General features: G+C 42.4%; 1 protein-coding gene across 5 annotated transcripts in view; it reads left to right on the plus strand.

The window, feature by feature from the left end:
• Nucleotides 1–27,385, plus strand: part of PPFIA3 (PPFI scaffold protein A3) — a 109,087-nt gene that overhangs the window by 6,194 nt on the left and 75,508 nt on the right. For all 5 annotated transcript variants that reach the window (XM_075839823.1, XM_075839828.1, XM_075839825.1 and 2 more), the window contains exon 2: nucleotides 17,639–18,205. In XM_075839823.1, coding sequence (XP_075695938.1) covers nucleotides 17,972–18,205 — 234 coding nt within the window. In that variant the 5' untranslated portion in view covers nucleotides 17,639–17,971. The remainder of the gene's footprint in view (nucleotides 1–17,638; nucleotides 18,206–27,385) is intronic.

A 27,385-nucleotide genomic window follows, 5' to 3' on the forward strand; every position in this document is an offset into this window, starting at 1 on the left:
AAATAAAACGCCTCGACGCGTGTTTTGACGCGTTTTTGTCAAACCACTGTGCAAAAACCGCCTGGAGCAGATTTTACAGGCGGAACATTCCGCCCGCAAAAAGCTCTGTGTGTACAGGGCCTTAGAGTGTATTTAGAGATTGCGGTTGAGGTGCGGTTAAAACCGCATTAAAAAAACTCATGCATGCATTTCTACAGCGATTTGATGCGGCTCCTGTAAAACATAATGCAGCAGTGCGCTTCACCTGTAACAGCACTAGAAAGAAGCACGTAACAACTGTGTTTTTTCTCTTTACAAAATGTATTTCCTCTTATCAAAAAGTTGATCACATACAGAGAATAAATTGAAGTATCACCCAGTTTGTTAAAGTCCATAATGTATCCGGACAGATTCTTCCCAGTGGTTTTATGGTTCGTTTGATAAACTTCACGTGGAGGAGAGATTAGCATCTTATTACGCCTGATGCGACATTTCGGGGGTCCGCACGCTATCTCATTTACACGAGCGTGTGCGTTTCACGCGCGCAAAAAACGCAGTGTTTTGCGTGCGCAAAAGGCACTTGACAGCTCCATGTGTCATCCGTGTATGATGCGCGGCTGCGTGATTTTCGCGCAGCCGCCATCATAGAGATGAGGCTAGTCGACGTCAGTCACTGTCCATGGTGCTGAAAGAGTTAACTGATCGGCAGTAACTCTTTCAGCACCCTCGACAGTGAATTCCGATCACCATATCGAGTAACCTGTTTAAAAAAAAAGAGGTTCGTACTTACCGAGAACTTCCCGGCCGTTGCCTTGGTGACGCGTCCTTGGTGACGCGTCCTTGGTGACGCGCCTCTCTTGACATCTGGCCCCACCTCCCTGGATGACGCGGCAGTCCATGTGACCGCTGCAGCCTGTGCTTGGCTTGTGATTGGCTGCAGCTGTCACTTGGACTGAATTGTCATCCCGGGAGGTCAGACTGGAGGAAGAAGCCGGGAGTTATCGGTAAGTCAGAACTTATTTTTTTTTTTACACGTTCACGTATATTGGAATCGGAAGTCACTGTCCAAGGTGCTGAACCAGTTTAAACTCTTTCAGCACCCTGCACAGTGACTGTCTCCTGCCGGGTTCAGTCAAAACGAGTTCGGCCGAACCCGGTAAAGTTCGGTTCGCTCATGTCTAAGACACTCCGTTCGGATGTTTGTAAACAGAAAAGCACGTGGTGCTTTTCTGTTTACATTCAGTTTGACAGCTCTTGCGCGAATCACGCAGTTCGCACGGAAGTGCTTCCGTGCGACCTTCGTGGTTTTCACGCACCCATTGACTTCAATGGGTGCGTGATGCGCGAAAAACGCACAATTATAGAACATGTCGTGAGTTTTACGCAACGCACTCGCGCTGCGCAAAATTCACGCATCGTCTGCACTGCCCCATAGAGTAATATAGGTGCGTACGACACGCGTGAAAAGCACGCGCGTCGCACGCGCGTATATTACGCTCGTGTAAATGAGGCCTAAAAGCTGTAAAAACCGCAACAAAAAAAAATCTGTTGTGTCATTTATGCTCCCCATTGAAGTCTGCGGGCCATACATGCAGCATCTCCGCGCAGAACCCACAGCATAAGTTGACATGCTGCGGAATTGAAAGTCACAACACCTTCTGCACGACTTTTCTGCGGTTTTTTTCCGCAGCATGGCCATGAGATTTGCTGCTACTGCAAATGCTGCGGAATTTCCACACAGAATTCCGTTAAGGAAATTCAGTGGGAATCCGGCCTAACTATTTTCCCAGGCAGTGCTTCTCTAGGAAAGCCATTCAGTTTATTGGCGCTATGTCGCAAATAGCTTACCATCTATAGATAAACATATACCAAGCCACTGTATGTCTTTGCAAACATATGCACTCTTACCCCATGATGAATTTATGGAGGGACTGAAACATTATCAGCCAATAAGTAGAATTGGGGAACGGTCCCCAGAAAGGGATTGACCAGGGGCCTTTAGAATCATTGCTGAAATATCAGAGCATATAAGACATGCTCTAATTTTATAATACTTGGTCTGCGGGGACTCATTGTTAGCTTACATTTATCTCATGTAATGACTAGGAACATACATGGGGATAGACATACAAATTCCTCCATGTAAATAAATATTCCAAAAATATTCAGTGAATCGCTTTGCAAATTGCTGGCCATTCGGACGCATTGGTGGATTGATTCACCAGGGTCGAGATTCAAATAATAGGTAAATGATTCTCCCTTAGTATTCCATGAACTGGTGAATCTGTAAAATGGTGGGTGAGGAGAAACTATTTGCCCATCTCTATTACAGAAGCTGGAAATGAGACGACATCCCGTGCTTTGCTGTACTACCAGAGAACCCCCTTAAAGGGGTTTTCCACGACTGGACAACTGTGATCTGTGCGGATCCGACACAGGAACCCCGGACACAACAGCTGCCTTGGGGTGCCAGATGTTTTGAACAGTATGCAGTAGTAGGAGCATGAAACAGAAGGCTTCGACCACTGCATAGTCTGTAGTACTGCATCTCGGCCGCTATTCCGTGACTGGGTCTGGAGCCATCTGCTTTCAGCATGGACGTCCGATGCCCGGAGGAGGCCACAGCAACTGATCAGTTCGGTGTCCTGGTGCCGGATCCCTACCTTTCATATACTGATGACCTATCCTGTGGATAGACCATCAGTTGTCCAGTCGTGGAAAACCCCTTTAAGAAGTCGGCAAAGATGGCTGTACATTGGCATAAATAATAATAACAACGTGAATGACAAGTTCCAACAGTCTGATGTAAATACATTGGCTATCTGGATTCCCTGATGGGCGTTAGGTAGATGTAATGGAAAAGAATAGGAAAAGGGGAAAAACAGATATCCTATATGGCACAACATTGGTTCATGTTCCGTCCTCATGGATAATGTAAAATCTATGGCTGGGATATTCTTCCCTGGATACTTGCAAATTTGCTTCGAAAGATTTAAAGAGCTGGTATAACCATATACCATTGCTGCCCTAGCCCCTCTGTATGGTAATATGCATTACCACAATTCCCTTTACACCTCCCCAACCCCTAATGGAAACCCCCCAGTGCACTACTCCTTCCTTTCAATGGGCTATGGATGGAAAAGTGGGGGATGGGAAAGAAAACGCTTGTCATACGTCACACTTGCGATGTGAGCAGCAGAATGCGCTGGGGTCACCGTGCACTGTCAGGATGTGCGCGCGCCCTTCAATGCTTTCTTTATGGTTCTATCTCTTCCTTATATGTAGTTGTTTTTCCTCCACCCTGCTATGTATCCTCCCTCAGGCATAGGCTCATTCATTGTCTGTCCTTATGATGTTGGGATTAGTCTATGCTGAATATGTTGTGGTGTCAATTTTAACCCTATACCTGCCAGAATGCCTTGTGCAAATATCTAAAATATGGTTGCTTTGTGCAATGGTTGGAATGGTAGAAAGTTCATGTGATGTCATCATTGTTATAGGGTTAACACAACATGGCGTTGACTCTGTGCATACCGCCGCACCACCATTTATAATGGGATATGCTATATATGTGTGGATGTCTGTATATAATTGCATGCCTTTGATGGTAAGTGAGCATTTATTGGGAGAAGCAAATGATTTCAGTTTTTATGGCAGGAATTACAAGCTTGATGGGTGTTTTTATAGAAGTGTTATTGTAGAACAGATGTCTCAACATCCAGTTTGCTTTTGCAAATTATAAATTCTCTGCATTTTATTTTGTACTAATAAACGTAACCTGGTTGCATTAAAAAGAGACTCTGTCGTAACGGTCTCTGGGAAAGCTGGGTGACAACCAATATGGCCGCCATTACATTTCTCTCAGGGGGTGTCACCCTTTCCTAAACACCAAATCTGCCTAGTTATGCCTTATTCTGACGAGTGTATAAATGGGCCGTGTGATGGACGTTTTTTTACGGCTGTCACGCGGCTGTGTGTATTTCTATGGGGCTGTTCACACGGCTGTTGTTTTCACGGACCGTATGAAGGGCCTGTGGAAAAATAGGACATGTCCTATTTTTGTCCGACTCAAGTCTACGAGGGATCCGTTAAAAAACGTGTCCTGCACGGGAGCGCGTCGTACGTGAAAAACACGCTCGTTTGAATAACGCTTAACACTGTGATTTGGGAGCAGCTACAGGCAAGCTCTGGGAGGGGGGGTGGGGAGCTCTTGTGACAGCCATTGGATATCACCCAGCTTTTTCAAAAACCGGTATAAAATGAATGGATCTGATTTCTTTTTTTGTAAAAAAAAAAAAGGTTCAGCGATGCCCCATATGTGAGTGTGCCTTGTTTAGTGGTACAACTTTGTACTCCTTTAGCTCTTAGGATGTTTTTAGAAAAATGTGCGTATGGCGGTACATGGGTGAATATACATCAGGACAACCAGCGTTATCTTAGCAGCTCCCCTATGCTGAATTGATCACAGTAAGCCTGGCGATCAGGTGTTCCCAGTCCCTACACATTTCTCTTGCAGCTATGACCTTTATGACGTCCTAATAGAGGGGCATAATAGGGCTTATGTATAGTGGTTGTTTTAGGAAAAAAGCGAATATTTGTAAGTCTGGTGGAGCTTATTCAGCTTCCTTCTCCACTCCATCATTTTTAATGCCAAGCAGTTGTATTGGCATATGTGTAGACTTTAGGGTGCGATGGCTTCACCACAAGACATTCAATGTCATGACCTGAAGGCTACTCTGATAAAAGGGTTCCCATTTGCACCAGTCATCCATTAGCTGATCTCTTCTACTGCTATGACACCCAGCAATCAGCTATAATCTGCTAAGGGAACCCAGAAGCAAGTGTTCAATTTCCCTGCAGCACCACCACAGGGGAAATTAAGCATTACACAGTACTCTTTTAAATCAATGGGCTGTACGTGTAACGTATGGCCATACAGGGTACTCCATAATAAGAGTGCCACTTTTCAGATTGGCTAAGCGATGGGGTACACAAACGAGAAACATTTTCCTATTACCTTAGAATTCCCTAATAGAGCATCTGAAAGTGGATTTTTGAAACCAGATTGGAAGAGATTTGGTGGCAAATGACCATGAGCTAGAATCTGTTGGTGAAAAGATGTGTCTACAACTCTGCTTATCGCAATTTGTATATTATTAAGCAGTGTGCATGAAATATGTGGGCAGAATTGGTTATAGGTTTGTCCGGCTTCAGCAAATGAATGTTATTTTTTTTGTATAATTAAAAGCTATATTTTTCAATAGATTTTCTGCATTACTTCCTCACAGTTTTAAACATGTCTGCTTGTTGTTATTCAGTAGGAACCTTCATTGTTTACTCTGAGTAATTTCTGTCCATGGTCATGTGATGGACACACAGGTGCTGGGATCGTTACAGTTACAGTACATGTATCAGAGCTGTGTCTTCTAAGGCCCTTTTCACACTGAGTATTTTGACGAGCTTTTTGGAGCGGAAACCACTCCGCAAAAACCGCTAAAATGCCTCCCACTGATTTCAATGGGAGGCGGGGGCGGTTTACTCCTGCGAGCGGTAAAACCGCCTTGCGGGACAAAGAAGGGACATGCTCTATCTTCGCGCGTTTACGCCTCTGACCTCCCATTGACATCAATGAGAGACAGAGAAGCTGAGTTTTTTTACCCGTAGCATTCAATGGGCGCGAGCGAAAAACGCGGCGAAAATCGCGGCAAACGACATGCAGGAAGGACAAAATCGGAATTTTCCTCCTGCAAAAAAACTCTGTGTGAACACATCCTAACAATCCCAGCACCTGTGTGTCCATCACATGACCATGGACAGAATTGTATCCACTGGAATTAAATAATGAATATTCCTACTGAATAAGAACAAGCAGAGATTTTGAAAACTGTGAGGAATTATTAAAAAACGTATGTTGGAAGTATAACTTTTTATTATACAAAAAATAACATTAATTTGCTGAAACCGGACAACCGCTTTAAACTAGAGAAAGTTTCAGATTTTCTGTTATTGATTTATTACATCAGAATGAATAAATTATCCAAAACATGTTGTGTGACTGTGTTACCCTATACCTGTAAGGGTCTTCACAACTAAGGTTAAACCAGCACTGATTGATAACTGTCTCAGGTAATATTCTGTAATAAGCACAACTTCGAGAATTCATAAGGAACTGTATGTTTCTTGTCTACGAGGGGTTGTCGAGCTACGCTGTTTTCCTGTTTATATGGTCACAAATTATGAAGTGGCCTGGGAGGCAGCGGGGACCGAGAAAGGTAGAACGGGGTTTAGGGGGCTGCGTTCTAGAGATAGGTGCGGGTCCTTCTGATTACAGCTACAGCACCAAGACAACCAGTGATCAGCTTATTTTTTGTAGACCCTTCTACCAAAAAGATTGTAAACAACAGATATCCCTTTAAAAAAAGGTATTCAGTATATTCAGTGAATGAACTGATGTGTCTTCAGCTAAGGCTCTGTTCACATCTGCATCAGGCTATTCCATTCTGCTCAGTCAAAGGAGCAGAACAAGGGAGACAACTGGCAACAGACGGAACCCATTAACTTGAATGAGTTCCGTTGGGGTGTCTGCCGTTTTACTGGAAACAATAGCGCAGCATGCTGCGCTATTGTTTCGGGTAGTTTTAACGGAATATGAGACGGAGGCCCCTAACGGAGCCTCCAACGCAGATGTGAACAGGCCCTAATTGGTGTGTATAGATTTGATTCTGGACATGGAAATGTGATACCCGTTTTGGACTGTAGTTTAAGCAATCTATGGTGCTGGTAAATATCTCTACTGTAGAACATTGTAGGCAATCTATGTTGGAATGGGCTTGATTGGGCCCACAAGAAACATGAGCCTGAGGGTCCAAATTGGACCAAAAGTTCATATAATCAGAAAGTTGGCTAATAATTTATTAAAGTTATAAACCCTAGCAACAAGTGATCTGCTCCATTGTCCGTTTCAGACAGCTTTACCCTTATGGGTGGCATGTCTCCTCTAGTCCCTGGTCCATACACCTCTACAGAGCATACGGAAAGGGGTTGTATAAAACCCTCCAAGGCCTTATTCACACTAGCATGCCCGATTTGCGTTTGAAAACATGGGCTGTTTTCATGCAAATGACTCCGGTTTGCGTCAGTGTGGTTTCCGTGTGTCATCCATTTTTTTTTCTATGTTTCTCCTCTGCAAGCACTTCCTGGTTTTATTCATTTTTTTCACGCAACGGATACACTCTTCACGTAAAAACCACAAATGTGTGAAAAGTCCCTTTGAATTGCATTGGTCAGTGTTCTGTCAGTTATTCAAATGGACAGCACATGGACGTGAAATACGTTCGTGTGAATAAGGCCCAAGGGGGATCTTTGTAAGGAATCTGTTTCAGGTACACGCTGTCGTGGGCTATCTGCGACAGACACATTGTTATGGGGGCATTTGTAGCTTGCTCTCAAGAACATTTGGGTCAGTAAAAACAAGATTGGTAAAATGTTTTCATTGTGTTAAAGTGTAGCTAAACGTTTGACAAAATTCTGACATTTATTTCCGGAAATAGCCTAACAGACACGAAGCGGCTGAGTGATCACACGAGTGTTTCAGCTGCTTCGTTCTAGCGATTTGTGGGAGTCTCGGTGTTCGGACCCCCACCAATCCAAACTTCTGACGTGTCTCTATGACATGTCAGAAGTTTGTCAAACGTTTAGCTACACTTTTTTCACTCTTTTGGATATCGAAATGTTGGAGGGTATGAACACCCCAAGAAGTGAGCATACTCGTGGGAATATACCAATGATGTTCCTGCCTTTAGAAATCCCAGTGCTTCTAGTTCTCCTGCAATATATCTGTCGGCGAGACAGATATAAACCCCGCACATATCATTGAGGTGATCAACCTAAACTGAATCTGCCAACCTCCAATTTTACCGGAATGTTCAAGACAATTAGTTGAATCCACATGGTTTAATGGCATTGTATCAAAATGAACGGCATTGATTGACCGTTCATCTACCCAATATTTTCTGCAGCAACTGGACCATTTGCTGCATTGCATTGTGGGCCGGGTTCTCTACTAGTAAAATCATATCAGCCTCAGGAGCAGGCGCCTTCCTCCAATCTAGGCCAAACAGCCTTTTTGAAGATGACTATTGAATTGTCTAACTGTGACACATTAAAGTGTAATTTACAGTATTTTTTTTTTTGCCATGTAACGTGCAGTACATTACACAACCACGCCTAGTGATCCATATGGAAGACTTTTCCCGACCCCCATTGGGGGGCATTGATAGACGGTGTTCCTAAATGATTGCATTTTATTAGTTTCTGATTAAAGAAGGTGGAAATGTAGCGCACAGATGAGGAGAGAGGCAAGACGGGGCTGGGAGCTGGCAGCTCTTTCTGAGGGCGTATGAAATACTGCCCTGATTCCCTCTATGTGTGGTAAGAAAAGAACTTTGAGCATCTCTAATTAACAATTACAGTAATTAGAACGGCTGCATTGGTGAGGAGTTAATTATATTGGAGAAGGCTGTGCCATTCCCTTGTAAATAAATGGCTGCAAAAAGCGATCTGTTCCATTTTGTATTCTGATATCACCGATACAATCACATCGTTGTTTTGTTTTTTTAGGTCATCAGGGGCTAGTTTCAATTAATAAAGCCAAGCACTGAGAATGTAATAAAGCAGACAGCCTTATCTCATATTATCACATTTTCAGTTCAGTCACTCAGTTTAGCCTAAACGGAGAGAAGGCCACCTGCAAAAAAATAAAAATGGTTCCCGTCTGGTGCTGGTTCACAATTTCACCCTCCCTTCCAGTCTTTGGTAGAATAGCGAGTAATATTCACCTCAGGATTGTCTTCCCATTCCTTGTTTGCAAACATTGTGAAGCATTACAAAGGTTCACATCACATAAGGTGTGGGGAACCAACCTGAACTGGGGCCCCTCTTAAGGTGATCTATGGCATCTTCAGGGAAGGCCTTTATAGTATATTTGCTCTTTTTGGTATGTAAGATATCTTGGTCCCTAAATCACCTTTATGTCAATGTGAACCTTCTTTTCTGACAGAGCAGCCAGACCTCCTAGGCATTTGGTACTGGATTGTCGGCAGCCGAGATTTTGTCCCAGCGGAAGCAATAAGTCATAGATAAAAATTTTTACCGGGGGAGTACATGGAAAAATAAAATGGGCTCCTGCCTGGTGCTGATTTACGACATCACCCTTCGTTCCTGTTTCTGGTAGAATACACGGTGGTGTGCACCTTGGACTTTTTTTCCTATTCCTTGTTTTCTAACATTTTAATGTCTATGCAGGTGGGGAACCATTAGGAAGGTGTGCGGAAGCATCCTAAACTATCCGTGAAGTAAAGAGTATACTTATTGAAGACCTCCATAGTACATGTACTGTTGTTGATATGTTGGGCATCTTGGTCCCTAAGTCATATATATCACATTGATTTTTTATTTTATGCTAGAGGAGGCAGAACTCCTGAGCATCCCGGTCCTGGATTGCTATAGTAGAGTAGAACAGAACTGGGGCGTGGAAGAAGTAGGTGAATTTATTACTGTGGCTGGTTCTGTTCTTGGAGAATTGTGTTTGACGCTGTTGAAGGGCAATGTTTCTAGCAGTTTTCCATGTCTTGAAGTGTGAAGAGTAGTTGTGGCATTACATGTTTATTGGATTCAAGTACTGTATACAGTAGTAGTATGTGTAGTGGAAAACGCGCTTGGAGAAACTTTTCCCACCTAATTTATGGACTGTTCTAGACTGAGGTAGGCAACGGCTGGCTTTTAAGATATGCAAACACCTGAAAACCAGAACCGCTGAACAACCTAGTATAGCCTAATATTGTATTCATCTGCACGTGAGGTAGAAGAAAGTACGAGACCGAAAATAATATACACCCAATGTACTTTCTTTATCTCTTCACTGCCTTACAAGTTGATTGAAGTATTATTTTTGCAAATATGTCTCCTGAAGTCACTAGGAACTGTGGGTGTGGCTTATTAAAATGGGATTATGTAAAAGGTGTGGCTTACTAATAGCGGCTGTAGCCGGTATCCTACAACGGGAACACATTTATGACTATGGTGACAAATCATTTCTAATCCCTGACAATTCTTTCCAGCGGTTGAAAAATTTATTGGATAGGCGTTGCATTTTCCTTTTGGCTCACAGCTAATTTTTATTTGGGGTACTGCTTAATATCTATTTGCTATAAAATTATTGGCCAAGTCTTGCTGAAAGCTGAAGCATACAGTACAATCCCTTTAATCCAGAACAAAAATTTGACCTGCAAAGCTTGATATACGAAGCAGCCTAACTAATAAAGTTCATTAATATGCAGCTAGTAATTTCGTCATTTTTGCAGACCTTACTATTCTAAGGCAAATAAGAAACAATGTTCTCGGCCAGCTCCAGGTGTAAGTACGCCCTTGGGCAATAGAGTCACAGTGTGCCCCCATTAACCCAACTTTCATGTTGACAAACCTAGTGATTGGAATAGGCCTCTAAGCCCAGTGGGCCCTGGCATCTGCCCAAGTTTTGCCTGGGGCTAAAGTTGGGCTTGGCTGTTCTGTCTACCACTGCTGGAACTCTGCAATTTCCAGAGAAACCACTCCTATTGTACTTACCCAAGCTGTTGCTGAAGCCCTTAGTGCCAGGATATAGCGAATGTGCGTACTTCCAACTTCACCCATCTTCACCGTACCCTGGCCAATTGAGGAATTAGTCACACAAGGCCGCCTTCACAAGACGTTCATTCACTATATTTAGTGTGTACATCGGGATACCTCTCGGCCTACACGCTAAATTTGTACATAGTGCTCAATTAGCCTGACAGAGAGGCCAAAAGAGTCTCCTTTTTGGCCTCTGTCGGCTGGTACACGTCCGCATCCTTTTTTTTAGGGATAGAATAGCATAGACGCAATTCCATCCCGCTGGATCCTGCAAAAAAAGTATACCATGCAGTATACAATTTTTTTTAACCTGGGAGCCTATGGGTGACTTATGCCACTGTAAGGCATACGTCACCGGTACATTATGTATTTCATGACGTATATGTTAAATGGATACCAATACCGTCTATGTACTATAATTGTATCCGTTTAACGTATACCTCATGTACTCTCTTGACACGACGTATCCATTTAACACCTCTACATGTATGCTCATTCCTCTAAGGAGCTGACATCAGACACCTCGGGTGCTACTTATCTTTTATATAAGGACGATCACCTGTAAAAATCAAATATGGCAGATCTAATTGTGCCCCTGATATATAAACGAGGCTGGCTGGCCATCATAAACATTAGATAGTTATCAAACCAAAATTGCAGCATGGATTAAAAAAACCCTGAACATGAAATACCAAAATAAATATATATAATATATATGAGCTGATCCTGGGGTACAATCCCAATAGCATCATGAATGCACAATCTAAACATATAGCGTTTCGGCGCTCATGCCTTCGTCTAAGGGTTAGCGCCGAAACGCGCGTTGGGGCGGACGTTCACTGTGTATGGTCTCCAGCACTTATCATGGGTATGTGTTATCTTTGATAGTTACTTCTATTACTTTTTGCTACCAATGTTGCCTCTGTGTTTGTGTTGACCTGGCATATGTTATTAGCCATTACTGCATATTTTTTTGTACGCTTTTAATACTTATGTGGAGGTTTTCTTGTGACATATTTAATTATCTGGCCCTACATTGGAGCTACACAGCGCATTGTCCTTTTTTATTCTGTTGGTTGTGGATATTTTATTGGTTTTATTATGTAATTCAATAAAGATTTTTTCTACTTTTTCATACATATTTTCATGGCATCCATTCTCTATAGGTTTACATTAGATAGTTATGTTGGCCATGGAAATTGCCCTCTGATATATAAGCGTTCAGCTCACTGGTCCCCTGATCTCTACTTCCAGGTGAAACAAGGGTAGGTCAGGTCACTCTTAGGCTGGGTTCACACGACCTATTTTCAGACGTAAACGAGGCGTATTATGCCTCGTTTTACGTCTTAAAATAGGGCTACAATACGTCGGCAAACATCTGCCCATTCATTTGAATGGGTTTGCCGACGTATTGTGCAGACGACTTGTAATTTACGCGTCGTCGTTTGACAGCTGTCAAACGACGACGCGTAAATTGACTGCCTCGGCAAAGAAGTGCAGGACACTTCTTTGCAACGTAATTTGAGCTGTTCTTCATTGAACTCAATGAAGAGCAGCTCAAGATATACGAGCGTCAGACGCCTCGTATATTACGGGGAGGAGCATTTACGGCTGAAACGAGGCAGCTGTTATCTTCTGAAAACAGGCTGTCATTTCAGCCGTAAATGCCTGCTATCGTGTGAACATACCCTTAGGGCTTGTCCACACATAGCGGAATTGCTGCATATTTTCCATCCGAAATTGCAGGCGGAAAATACACCGCAGAATACGGTAGCAGCAAAAGGATGTGATTTAACAAATCTCATCCACACGCTGCGTAAAATTTCCGACCAGAAATTGACCTGCGGCGCGTATTTGTCAATCCCTGCTGCGGAAAGTGGACTGAATTGCTGCGTTCTTCAGAGGAGATGTCACCATCTCCTAACATTGTGAAAAACGCAGCAAAAGCCGCACCATTTTCTGCAGTAAAACCCGCAGGAAATGGTGCTGTTTTTCCGCAGCGGAAATTCTTCTAGTTTCTGCGGAATTGCTGCAGAAAATTTCTGCAGCAATTCCATTACGTGTGGACAAGCCCTTTCTGTAAAATATGGGTAATCAGGATAGATAGTTTTTGTTCATCCTACATTTATCTTAATTGCCAGCTTCAGACAGGTATTTTAATGTTTGGGGGGGCTAGGGACAGGTCCACTGCATAGACATTGATTCCGCCTATGAGATTGTTCTGTGACTTGCCACTTCTTCTCTTTCCTTCCGGTTGTGTCCTGACAGATTGGATAAAGTCCAGGCTCCATGTTCTACTGGTTTGTGCGCTGTGGAGACGCATAATTTCCATTCTACACTTTATCTATTCTTCCCGTGGGATATTTTTGCTGATAAACAGACAGGATATCCCCAAACCATCACAGAATCTGTGAAAGGGAAATCTGTAAAAGCCCAAATATTGACCTCTTTTCACCTGGAGTTTTCAACCATCGCTTACCTTGATGTTAGGTAGGGAGCATTTCCCCCTCTAATAAAAGATACCTGGAGATGTAAGTCCTGTCCTCTTGTGTGTAGTCTTATAATCCTCTATTCTGCCTGTGTTATCTTACCGATGCAGGATTTACAATGGTGACAACCAATGATAGCAGCACTTGGACCTGTCACCCAGCTAGCGTGAGATCTTCTGTAGTATATCTAGTTCCATTGCTATGTTGTCATTCATCCCCTATTTCCTGATCTACTACTTTTCTGCCTGTGTAAAGGTCAGTAATTTTTTACTTTTGTTAGGAACCAGAAAATTAAGGATGAACACATAGGTATCTGCCACAGTGCATGAAACGGCAATCTGTGGGGTCTTCTGGGGATAATTCTTAGGCCCTTCCTAAAACTAAAAGCAGAGGTAAACCTGTAGCATAGGTTTTTTGATGCTATACAAATAAATATAAAGCTGCCTTAAGTATTGGTTTAATCTCAGAGGATTTATTACCACTCCCAATACACATCATATAATACTCGCCACCCATTTTACGTTCTGTTACTGCAGCATAACTGTAAAGGATCTGCCAGACACAACTTCTGTGTCGACGCCCATAGGGAATCAGTCTGCACCTATGTCTGTGAGACTGACTCCATCTTCCACCACCCAGGATGGCAGGCTTAGGAGTGGGAGAGCCTATCACAGCCTGGCCAGACGGAGCTAGCTCCCGCCCTCTGTCTATTTATACCTGCCTTTCCTGTTCCTCCTTTGCTTGTGATTCTTCTCTGCTGGTTTCCTGGCCCTGCTGCAGCTTCTTGAACTACTGATCCTCTGCTTGTGATTGACCTTGGCTTTACTGACCACTCTTCTGCTCTGCGTTTTTGTACCTCGCTCATCTCCTGGTTTGACTCGGCTTGTTCACTACTCTTGTTGCTCAAGGTGTTCCCGTGGGCAACTTCCCCCATTTTCCCTGGCTTCTTGTACCCTTGTCTGTTTGTCTGTCGTGCACCTATTGAGTGTAGGGACCGTCGCCCAGTTGTACCCCGTCGCCTAGGGCGGGTCGTTGCAAGTAGGCAGGGACTGAGTGGCGGGTAGATTAGGGCTCACTTGTCTGTCTCCCTACCCCGACATTACAATAACATTGCAATAATATATTTATGAGTGTATCAAAGGACATGCTCTATTTCCATTATTATCCATTCATTTGTCGTAACGTACAACCGTAAATGGCTGATAACATGATATAATAGCCTGTATGTGGCTATAAGATAAATTTTAGGTCATTGTTCCCATCCTGTGGCTCTCCAGTTGGAGAAAAACTAAAACGATTGCATGCAGTTGTAGTTATGCAACAGCTGGAGAGCCAGAGGTTGGAGAACACTGTTTAATGTTATATACCTAAGAATTGGAGTATTGAAGGCTTTGAAGTTATCTTCTAGACTGCTGCAGTCCCTGGTCTTGGCGCATGCCAATTTAGAACTAGTCAAACCATTATAAAGTTTCCCCACAGTTTGGGGTTGGACTTTCATTCCAGATGTGCACTATACAACCTCATGGCTTCTCTTTTCCTTGAAGCGGTAGCTGCCTTTTAGCTCTGCTACTTTAGGACAGACCAAGGATGAGTGGCTCCAGCTTGTCTACAGTGTCTACTGATCTCAATGGCAGTCAGAAATCTGCCTCCTTATTTATGATGATGTCAGAGGTTTGAAGGGATTGTCTGACCAAGACAACTCCTTTTTATATTAAAGTGGCCTGGAGATCAGCTGATAACCAAGGGTCTGTCTTCACAAACTTCAGGCCATAAGCTCAGGGCGAAGTTAAAGGGTGGCCATATTACAAATAAGAGTGAAGCTCCTGGGCCCCAATGCAAAATCCGTAACGGCCCACACCCGCCATGTGCCATTTATAATACTGGTGTTTTCTTATGTGGTAGAAAGGCCTTTGGGCCCCCTGAGGCACCAGGGCCCAGATGCAACTGCTACTTCTGCACCCTCTATAGCTACATCCCTGCTACAAATGGATGGCTGAACATGTAGTATATGGAGGGGCCAGGTCCGCTAGCAAGAGTCGATCTTTGTTAGTGGTTCTGGCTGATAGATGAGCGGTCCTAAGTAATATTTATATGCCCCAGTAGGGCAAATGTTAAAAAAATTATATCATTACCCTCATGCTTTACACTTCCTCTCTGCTTATTTAAAATTACTGCTATGTATAAGCACACACTCGGCATAGAGCGCTTTCTATTACATCAAGTGGTTAGAAACCTCAAGCCACTAAAGCACCAGTAAAAAAAATTGTGAGTCTAAAAATGAGCTAGTTACAGTAGCTAGTCCTAGAGCCTAAAAAAAAGGCTAGGCCTAGGCAACTAGTTAGTGGAAATATATCATCTGTCTCCATCTCACAATAGCGAGACCTTTTAATATTTAATTGTATGGTGTGTACACCTTCCAGTCTACGTGACATCTTGAGTGGATAGTGAGGGGACCAGAATACATTTTACATGGCTGTTGTAAAGACTTGTATCTATTGTATTCTTATTACTATTCCACGTTATGTCATTTTACAATATACAGGGCAAAAGTTTATTTTACTAGACATTCAGTTAAATGGTACATAATTAGTATTCCTCATAGCTCATCCTGTCTTTCTGCTTCTTCTGCCAATACAAAATTCATATGTTTTTCTATTGTAACCCACTGAGTAAAATACCAAGGGAGTGTTGTGAAAGTTTCGCATCTTCACGTGTTACACAGAGAGAAACTTGGGGTGAGGCAAGGTGGACCCATCCCGTCAGCCTGCCACACGGAATCAGGGTGGGGTTCTAATTGCAACAATTCCCAGGCCTCACTATCACTCTGGTGTTGAAATAGTCACATTTTTCCAAAGCAAGAAAGAATTGGCTTTGAGAATTATCCAAGTATTTTATCCCATTACAACAGGGTTGGTTTTACATTTGTTTTAACACTTAACATGATGAAAATATTTTCTCAGTTTTACTTAAATACGGCAGAATCAAAATAATGACTGCTCTTCAAAGCCAATTCACTACCTTATGAGCCCAAAAATGGCCAGTCATACCAATAATTGATAGAGGTAAGGCTAAGTGCTCATGGCAAAGTTGCGTGCTCAGGCCCTGTACAGTCTCTGAGTCCATATTACAGACCCATTGGACCTCTGTGTGCCACTGTATTGTTAGGCACTGTATACTTCCCTAGAAGCAATGCTTTTCTATAATATGGCATTCATATTGTCACGCCTGTGGGGTATGTGTATCCACTAGGCTGCTCCGCCGTAGCAGAGAAGCAGCTGGCCTAACGACAGTCTCTAGGGCAAGAGTACCTGGGAAGATGATCTGGCAGATACTCGAAGTAGCAGACACATGGCGTAGCAGAGACTTGGCGCAGATGACATGGACGTGGCAGATGAGACACACACAACTCCAACAATAGACTTTGGCTCAGGAACAAACACAGCAACAGGATACGGAAGGCAGGATACGGGAACACTGGGAGCAAACTAAGGAACCATTTACTTAGATGAACATGGGAATACAACAACATCGCTCAGGCAAGGGATGGAAGGGCAGAACCCTTTTTATAGTCCTGGGTGATCTGGGTATTGGTTATGGAAATTTTTACCGATGCGCGCTCTGGCCCTTTGAGGCCAGGGACGAGCACACGCTGGGAGGGGCTGCAGGGCAGTACGGCCATGTGTGCTGGCATCTCCAGGGAGGGAGACACTGGTATGAGCTCAGGTTTGCGGCCACCAGGAGGTGAGAGAAAGCGGTGAGCGCGGCCGTTACACATATGAATCCTTAAGAAATAAGCTTATTTTTTAAGGACATGCTATGGGTGCCATATTAATGATCCGTAAAGGTGACACAAGTGTGTGGACCTGTAGGATCAAGATATTGCTGCTGAATTTGGCTCAAAATAATCCAAAACCTTAGGGCTCCTACAGAGGTGACATTGTACCTGTAGGCAAATCTACATACTACAGATATATCAACCAGACCCACTGTGCTTCTACTGTGCCAAAAAAATCCTTCCAGTGTTCTATGGTGAACCAAGTTCTGTCCAGTAGAACCGCGTGGGATCTCTGTGTTGCAGTTGTCACATGAACCCCCGACGTGACTGTATCATTGTGTTTGATATTGGCCTGAAATTGTAACTCCTCATGAATTCATGGAACTCTACATCTTCCCACTTACCTGAATGCCGCCATTCTGGAGACACCCCATTTTTTACTTTTTAAGGCCACAGCTCAAATTTTTTTTAAAATATTTATGCACATGAAAATAACTTGATATTAAGATATCTTAATATGATAAAAATAACATGGCCACTTTCTCTCTCTTGAGGTCCAATGTGTTTACTGCACATTTCAGTTACCTTACAGGAAGGCTTGGGTTAATAATTACTTTTTAGTTTTAGTTGTAATTAATTTTTAGATATTTATTTTTTATCTCATATTATTTCACATTATGTTTGTACGTTTTTTCTAAGATCTTTATTATTATTTTTTTTTTCCCAGGTGGTGTTACATGCCTACGTGGACATTCTTATTGATCGGTGATCGCTGCGAGGAGAGTTCTGACTTCTTGACCTGGTCCATACATCTCCAAGTAGTGACTTGATTGGGAAACCTCTTGGCTATGATAAAGATGAATCAAACGGGACACTACACGTAGTCCTCATGCACATGGTTACCCTCTCCTTTTTATTTCTGATGTAAACAAGTGGATCCACTCCTGTGCCGTGTCTTTGCCCCCCCTGCCTGTTTGCCTTGACTGGATTTGTCAGAATTTATATCCCTCCCTGGTGCCTTCTTTTCCTGGTGTATATTTGGGAACGTAAAGCTGCCAAGATGATGTGCGAAGTAATGCCCACCATTAATGAGGACAACCGTCGGGGTTCGACCTACAGCTCCGACGATGCCAATTTTGAGCAGCTTATGGTAAACATGTTAAATGAGAGGGAGAGGTTGCTTGAGACTCTGCGGGAGACTCAGGAGAGCCTGGCCACTGCGCAGCTACGGCTTAGAGAATTGGGTCACGAGAAGGAATCTCTTCAAAGGCAGCTGAACATCGCCCTTCCACAGGTGAGAGTGAAGGATCTTGGATCACAAACTTCTCAGATCTCCTATTGCATGAAAACAGTCATTAACTATTCTTAGTCAAGAGTCCTAAAGATCGGGACTTGGGACTGAATGCAAACACGTATTATAGTACATATGGGCACCATTTTAAGATAACAACATATCATTTTGATTGTGGATACGTTTTTCTATAGCCATGTTGGCACCAACTGATCTTAAATGTTTGCACTTGTGGTCCTAAGAATGAATCCAACTCCATCCTGATCTGGAAATAGATTTTTGGTTGCAATTCTGTAAGCTAAACCTTAAGGGCCCATTCACACGAACGTGAATCTCGTTGGTGTGCTGTGCGTTAAAACAGCGCACATCACACGGCCCCATTGATTTCAATGGAGCTATTCACACATGCGTGAATTTATATGCAGTGAGAGTCCGTTGCGTGAAACTCACTGCATGTCCTTTATTGGTGCTTTTTCACGCACCTACGTGCCCACTGAAGTCAATGGGTGCGTGAGTTGCACACGAATTCCATTGAAAGAAAAAAAAGGAAGTGAAAAACGCATTTCACTCGCTAAGCACACTGATGCAATAACGCAACGCACACAGACAGATTTCCGTGCGTTTTTTTACATGCGTAAATCTGTCTTGCTCGTGTGAATGTAGCCTAAGGCTGTGTTCAAACGTTGCGGTAGTGTGCCGCACCGTCAGGAACCGTACATGGTTTACTGCGAATTACCATGGTTTTGCATTGCGGTTCTTGGCCTACTGCAATGTGTGAACACATCCTAAAGACTACATATCACTGAAAAAAGGCATACTTACTGATATACGGGCAGGGTAATATACCAGTTTACAGCAGGATGCAGACAAGTGACAATGTTACATAAGGGAGGTCACAAAGGTGGAAAATACTGATGAACAGCAACAGCAACTCTCCTATCACACCACCTATCATCCATGGCTGCTTAGTATTGTAATTGCACACAGATAAGGCTTCTATAAGGTGCCAGTCACACGGTTAAAAGGGGTTGTACACTGGGCGATTATCGCGCAGACGAGCGTTCATATAGCGCTCGTTGCCGATAATTGCCCTGTGTAAAAAGAGCAGCGATCAGCAGATGAACGATCAAATGCTCAATCATCTGCTGGTCGTATAGTTTTTAAAAAGTCGATTATCGTTGTCGGCAGCACGTCTCCCTGTGTAAACCATTTTGTATACCATTTTGGGGTATATGCGACTCTTTGATCACTTTTTATTCCTTTTTTCTGGAGAGCTAAGGTGACCAAAAAACAGCAATTTGCATGTTTTACAATTTATTTATTTTTATGGCTTTCACCGGGCGGGTTAAACAACGCTTTATTGTGATAATTCGGACTTTTATGGACGCGCCAATACCAGTTATGTTAACTTTTATTATTTGTAACATTACTTTAGGGAAAAATTGGTAAAAGTTTTTTTTTTTTTTTACTTTTAATACTTATTATTTTTTTTTGAAACATAAAAAAAACCTTTATTTATCTGTTTTCTTAAACTTTTTTATTAGTCCCCCCTAGGAGACTTAAACCAGTGATCGTTGGATCGCTTGCATGATATTCTGCAATACTGATGTATTGCAGTATATCGTGATACTGACAGTCTCCTTTGAAGCGCTGTCCGAGGCAGAGCTTCAAAGGAGTACAAAGATGGCAGACCTGGGGACCTTTATTAGGCCCACAGGCTGCCATAACAACCATTGTATCCGGCCGATTGGGCCGCGGGGGTGGGGGGCGCGATGGCGTGTTTGAGGGGGGCGCCCCCCTGATTCTAACAATTTAAATGCCGCAGTCACGATTGGCTGCGGCATTTATGGTGTTAAACGGGCGGAATAAAGTGTACTTTGATTCCGCCCGCTGGAGTGAAGTGACGTCTGTGTAAGACAGCCATCACCTGCCGAGTATGGAGCGCACTCAGCACGTGAGCACGCTCCATACTTCCCCTCGGCGACAGCAACGTAATAGTACTTGGCATATCGCCAAGGGGTTAAAGGGTTGTCCAATTTCAACACATTAAGGATTTTTTATATAATTTAAAATGTATACAATTTTCCAATATACTTTCTGTATAATTCCTCACGGTTTTTAAGATCTTTGCTTTTTGTTATTCAGTAGGAACGTTCAATGTTTACTTCCAGTGGATAATTCTGTCCATGGTCATGTGATGGACACACAGGTGCACGTCTCGTTATAGTTACAGTATGTGTATCAGAGTTGTGTCTTCTAACGATCCCAGCACCTGTGTGTCCATCACATGACAATGGACAGAATTTTATCCACTGAAAGTAAACAATGAATGTAGAAGTTTTAAGGTTGTTTCGTCACTACATTATCTGCTTGGTGTTTAGTGTGATCAAATATAAATATTACATTTCTTATTTTGTACTGATCCTGGGTTACAGCCTGTATTATACTCCGGAGTTGCGTTCATAATTCTGCTGGTTGCTATCGGAAACAGTCAATGAACTAATTGACAGGCACACCCCTTACCATGTAAACGTGTTTCTCTAATGCAATGTGCTGCATATCATTCTAGTTGAGTTCTTGGATTCGATATCCGATTGCTGCACTGTACCTGGTGTAAAAATCGTACTTCCCAGAATGAAAATCACCTCAGTAAGCTATGTGCAAACACTGGACAAGCAGGGAGTACTCCTCAAAAGTTTGAAAAATTGTGGATAAGGTTGGCTACAACACCGACTGTAACTCCGGATCGATACATAAGAAAAGCAATGTATCTTTGTATGTGTGTGTGTGTATGTGTGTGTATATATATATATATATATATATATATATATATATATATATATATATATATATATACACAGTATATACCTTGGTTTGTATTTTGTGGTGTGTGTATATATAGAGATAAACCAAAGTTTCATAAGAACAGCGGTATTTTACTCTCATTACATATTTATATGACAAGTGTGCTGTGTAAACTGACGGATAGAGAGAAGAGAGCATGTGGCAGAATGCCTGGCAGCTGAAAGTGCAGTTTATGTATTGATCCACATCAGTGAGTTGGGATGTAGGATGGGTTTTCACAGAAATATAATACTGTACCGTATCTGGTGAAGAGACTTGATCACTCCCAAAACCTTGTAGATTGCATCTTTCCATCTATGACGGTCACACTAATCTCACATTTCTTTTCCATATTTACATTCTTTGTGCTTTTTGTGTCTTCTAAAGATACAAAGGAGATTCATAAATGCAGTGGTGTAGCTATGGCGCCGAGGTTACAGTAGCATCTGATCTCTGGTATCTGAGAGGGCCTGCATGATTTTTGGGAGGTGGGGCAGGTACTGATTGTGCATTAGGGCCCAGGAGCCTCATACATGAATGCCTTTATGAGTGGTTGTCCTCGGAGGATTCAGTAGTATCCAAGCAGGACCTACAGTTCACTGTTCATCCTTATTTTCCTGGTTCATGAATAGAATGCCAGAAGTACAGTGAGTACTGAGACGTGCAGAGGCAGACCGCTATGAAAGAGGGTTCAGGTAAAGGAGATGTAGCAGTGCTGTGAAAAGCGGAGTGACTACCTTTATGGGCACTATCATTGCTTCTAGTAGTGGTTGTCACATAATGTTTTACTAGCTTTACTACTATCCTCAGTTTATAGAAAAGTTGTAGTTTGTAGCTATGCCTGGCTCCAGCACCACCCCAGCACTACCGATTGCTACAACATTAGCACCCAGACAAATAAATGGGAGGCATGACTAAATTATTTTTTCCCCCCATTGCTTATATAGCGCCAACATATTTCACAGCGCTGTGCAGACATTGTCAATATTCACATAAATCTCTGTCTCCAATGGGGCTCCCAAATCGAAGTTACCTTTGTCAAACACACACGCACACTTAGGTTAATTGCTGTCCCATGAAATTGGCCTGTTAGTATGTGTTTGGGGTGTGGGAGGAAGCAGAGTACCCAGAGGAAACGCATGCAAACACAGGAGAACATACAAATTCCATGTAGATGTTTCTCCTTGATCTGATCGGATTTGAACCCAGGTCCCAGTGCTGCAAGACAACAGTGCTAACCACTGAGTCAGTCTTTCTGAATTATCATATACCGGTTTAAAGAAGCTCTACAGGTTTAAAGAAGCTATACGGAGCTACAAATCCACAGTGATAAATTCTGTCTGCCTGTAGCCACCACTAGAGGGAGCTTCTGGCAAACTCGTATACAGGTTTTTTTTTAACCATTTAAAGAAAAACAAAAATAAAAAAACAGGAAGGGAGTGTATAGATAATGTAGCCTACATACTTCAATGGGACACAGATTGCTGCGTTTCTAATCCAGTTTCCAGTTGACTGCAAATTATTGATACAGTTACAGACCCTTCTAAAATATGGGAGAGAATAAAAAATATATGATGATGGAAAGAAATAGGGAAATGACTGCCCCCACTCCAAGAGTCACTAAAAGGAACCGGAATTGTGTGAAATTTGGAAAAGATGTGTTAGGAACTGATGACAAGTGTATACTTAAATTTCACCATCAGGTTGTGACAGAAAGGAATGATGGGAAATGGATAAAATTGATATCAAATATCTTCTTCATAAAATAATAAACTACTAATTCCTGGGAGGATGTAGTGCTGGAACATAGTTCTACAGGAGCTGGACAGTCTTATTAAACAGAGCATGTGAAAATATCAGGGCTGGATTATAGGAAGGGCTGAAGGGGCAAATGCCCTTGGCCTCCACTATCTAGGGGCTTCCTCCACCCTCCTCAAGATGATTCAGACGGGCTAACTACATATCTCTAAAGCTTTGTTTGAAGACTTGGGACCTGAGCACGGTTATCTGGGCACTATATAGCACTGTTACTTATGCAATGTGTGGCGGTATTTTTAGGACACTGTATTGCACTATTAAATTGGTATTATATAGTTCTATAATTTTCAGCCTACTTTCCCTTTCCAAAAAGAGGGATTGGCCCCAACAAAATGTTTTACCAGAGACCTTCACAGACTCATCTGGCCCTATACATTTCATAGGAGACCAGTTGAATATTCTTGAAGCTTCATTTCAACCTGATATGGGACGTCTGCTCCGATTTCCATCTTGGTGTATTTTAAAGGGAACCTTTCATGTTAAAAATGCAGTCCAATCTATAGGCAGCATTTTATAGAGGAGGGGGAGCTGAGCAGATCGATATATAGTTTTGTGGGAAAGGATTCAGTATAACTTGTAATTTATTGATTATATTCCTGCTCTTTCTATGCTTAGGGGTCCAGTGGGCGGTCCTATTCAGTAACTGACAGCTATCTCTCTATGCACACTCATACAGGGAAGGATGTCAATCATTGAGTAGGACCACCCACTGGACTTCTAAGCATAGAAAGGGCAGGAATATAATCAATAAATTACAAGTTCGACTAAATATTTCCCACAAAACGATATATTGATCTGCTCTGCTTCTCCTCTATAACATGCTGCCTGCAGCTTGGACTACAATTTCAAGGTGACGGGTCCCATTTAATTTCAGTATCTAACATTTTTATACCACTATTTGAAACCCGCTACCACATATGCTGGGACCTCTTAATTAAGTGGCAATATTTACTATCAGCAGCCTGCAGAGACAGAGACATAATTGTCATATTTGCACCATAATAGAGGTATAATCTATATAGTAAACGTGTTTTCACTAGTCAGATCCATTTGATATTCTGAGTTCCCGGACTGGAGCACAGGTATACGGCAGACTAAAAATAGTGCTGTAGGCACAGTCTCCATTGTGTCCTCCCCGGACCTGAATATGGAGTACGTGGGAAGATTAGGTTAACAGTCTGTGTGCTCGGAATGGTAATGACTCTACTTACAGTTTGGCGTTCCGGCCCGGGAGATTGAATTGCCTTATCCTCCAACAGCTATTTAAATTGTGAATAAATGGCTGAGCTTGAAGAAGGCCGAGTTCTTTCACAAATTTTATAGGTGTTCCTTAGTACATTATTAAAATATTCTTTCACAGAGTTTCGTCTTTACGTCACTCGCTGCGTGTAAATATATGCAGGCAGTTAAGATAACAACCAGCAACTTTTATTCTGTGTGGGTTATCGGCCTCCCTACGCATCTATGAAATGTTGTGTATGTGATGGCTTTGTTGAGACAGGAAACAGGGAAAGACCTACCTTATGCGTTGGTGCCCAGGGGCCCTGTAGGCCAGAGGGCCAGCTGCCACCTACAAAGAAAAACAGAATGTATTATTGTGTATTAGACTAGTGTATTATTGTGTATTAACTAGTGTTTCTCAACTCCAGTTCTCAAGTGCCCCCAATAAGTCATGATTTGAGGATATCCCATAGAGAGAACATCGGGTAGCTCCTGATTTTGCCTAGATACTTAGGAAAACTTGAAAACATTTCATGCTGGTGGCACTTGAGGACTGAAGTTGAAAGACACAACTAGGGACTGTGTTAATGTTTCTCATGGTTCTAGTTACTAGTAGATTTGTGGATTTCCAGAAATTGGTAGCCATTTGGAGATATTCTAGAGAGCAAATGATGTTACGGCACTACTCAAAATATTAGATGTTGGAAAGCAAAGGACTCACATTGTTCATGTACAAGGGACCTCTTCTGTCTGTGTCACAGTGTCAGCGCTATCCCATATCAAGTGGTTAGATCAGTAACTTGTGCATCTATGCGGAAAAAAAACCAGTTTTAGGAAACTTAGAATATATATGTAGCACAGGAGTACACTGGGTCAATAATTTACTATTTAGTTCAATGGAAATAGTGAATTCAAGACATTGTGCCATGGCATTATTGTTCTAATCATCGATTTGCATGGACCAGGTGGAGCTTCTGATCGCAGCCCACCTTATGCTTTACCCTCCCCTGATCTGTCAATTGATCTATATGCCATAGACTATGGCCAGGACCAAACAGATGGGTATAGTAGGCTCAAAATGCAGTAGCAATGAATGAATCTATTCTGGCAGAAGTCTACACCAGTCAACAAATTCCAAAAGCCAGGTAGGCAGTCACCTAGAAAATTGCTGTTGACCCCTACATTTTTGGGTTGTTAATGTCTCAAGAAGTTGTATTGCCTGGCCATTAAAAAAATGAAAACTGGCTACTGGAATGGCCTAACTGGCTCCTAAATTCTACAGTATTTTGTCCCCTTGGTCAGGGTCATTTGATTACCGAACAGGAAAATAGAGGATCAGGAGCCATTTCGTAGATACAGAAGCATTAAAGGGCTTATATTTTTTAGGGTATCTCATAGACGCTCTAACATTTGTGCTTTGTACATTTGTGAGGTTTTCTTATCAGGCACAATCCATTGGTGACATTTTGGGTTTCTGCTTATTTCCAAATGACCTACATCTCCTTTTCTTGTTTTCTGAATTTGAGATATTACTTTTCTTGTGGGAAAAATGGTTTGGAAAAAGAATTGGTAACTGTTCTACATCAACTACCCATTAGGCTATGTTCACATCTGCGTCGAGTCATTCCGTTGCTCTGTTCCATTAGAGAAGCAGAACAAGGGAACACCGGAAGCAATGGTTCCGTAGCACCATGGACACCACCAGGAACCGACGGAACCCATTGACTTTAATGGGTTCCATTGGATATCTGTCAGGGTATCCATGGTTTTACCGGGACCAATAGCGCAGCATCCTGCCCTATTGTTTCCGGTAATCTCTACCGGATCTGCGACGGAGGCCACTAACGGAGCCTCTAACTCAGATGTGAATAGGGCCTAAATGACAGATCAGATCAGAGGGTGCACTATTTTTATTGATATCGATGAACCAAAAATATTAGGATTTACTGTTCTGTATTTCATTCCAGTTTGAAGAGGATTAAATACTGCAGTGATGTAAATGGAATGAGGTGGGGGTTATATACAGTACAATTGTTGTTTTAAACAGTAAGATGAATATATTTTGTCAGTAAAATAAGCGATTATCACCAGTAAGCATTGCTGCACCAGTAGCTGCAATCCATGGGGCGTTATTAAAACGAAGCCAGCATCATTAATAAAGTAAGAGATACAATGATCCCTCGTATATCTGACAGCAGAGCTGCTGCCTGTAACAGAGCGGGGATAGCCCATCTAATAACTAAAGTTACCCAGCAGGGGTTCTGGCTATGAAACATCCAGGTTTGATGATAAACAATCCATGCAATATACCAGGGATCTGCAAGCTCTGGCTCCACAGTTATCGTGTAACCACAACTCCCAGCATGCCATGATGTGTATTGGGGTGTCCTGGATTTCAACATGCCCGATACTTTGTTCTCACAGGAGATAAGCTAACGCCAAAGGTGTTGGCTGCAGATTTCTCCCCCTCTCCCAATTGAGTAAACATGCACACTCGACAAGCGTGCATTTGTAAACGAAATCCGGTGGAATAGCTGTGGGTCGAAGGCTCGTTCGGCTGACAGTTATCTGAGGGTATGTGCACACACAAAATAAAAAACGTCTCAAAATACGGAGCTGTTTTCAAGGTAAAACAGCTCCTGATTTTCAGAAGTTTTTTAATCAAAGTCGCGTTTTTCACTGAGTTTTTACGTTTTTGGAGCTGTTTTTCTATAGAGTCTATGAAAAACGGCTCCAAAAACGGCTGAAGAAGTGACATGCACTTCTTTTTCGCGGCCGTCTTTTGAAAAACGGCTGCGTAAAAAACGCCCCATCGGAACAGAACGCTGTTTTTCCCATTGAAATCAATGGGCAGATGTTGAGGCGTTCTGCTTCCGATTTTTCAGACGTTTTTTGGGCTGTTTACAGCCTGAAAAATGGCTGAAAACACTCCGTGTGAACATACCCTAAGGTATATGGCCACTAAGTTGTTAGGTTTTTTGCCTGACAGCAGATACAGATAAACTGCTGACTGTTTCCAATAGGAACCATCAGGATTTTGAAAGTTTCTACAAATATGACTACAAAATAAGGCAAGCAAAGTATTTGTAAAGTTACTCAACCCTTTATGAAGATTTAAAATGTGAAATATTAAAATAGGCTTTCAGTTCTTGAAATCAAAGTGCCTATTTTTGAACACTATAAGTAATACAGGGTTTGATACCTATTCATTAACTTCTCTCAATAGCATAAATGTGAAATTATATAAAAAAAATGACAATAAATATTGCATCACATTAGATAAGATAAAAGTTGTGACTA

The sequence above is a fragment of the Rhinoderma darwinii genome, chromosome 10 (genome assembly GCF_050947455.1).
Source record: "Rhinoderma darwinii isolate aRhiDar2 chromosome 10, aRhiDar2.hap1, whole genome shotgun sequence".
Lineage (NCBI taxonomy): Eukaryota > Metazoa > Chordata > Amphibia > Anura > Rhinodermatidae > Rhinoderma > Rhinoderma darwinii.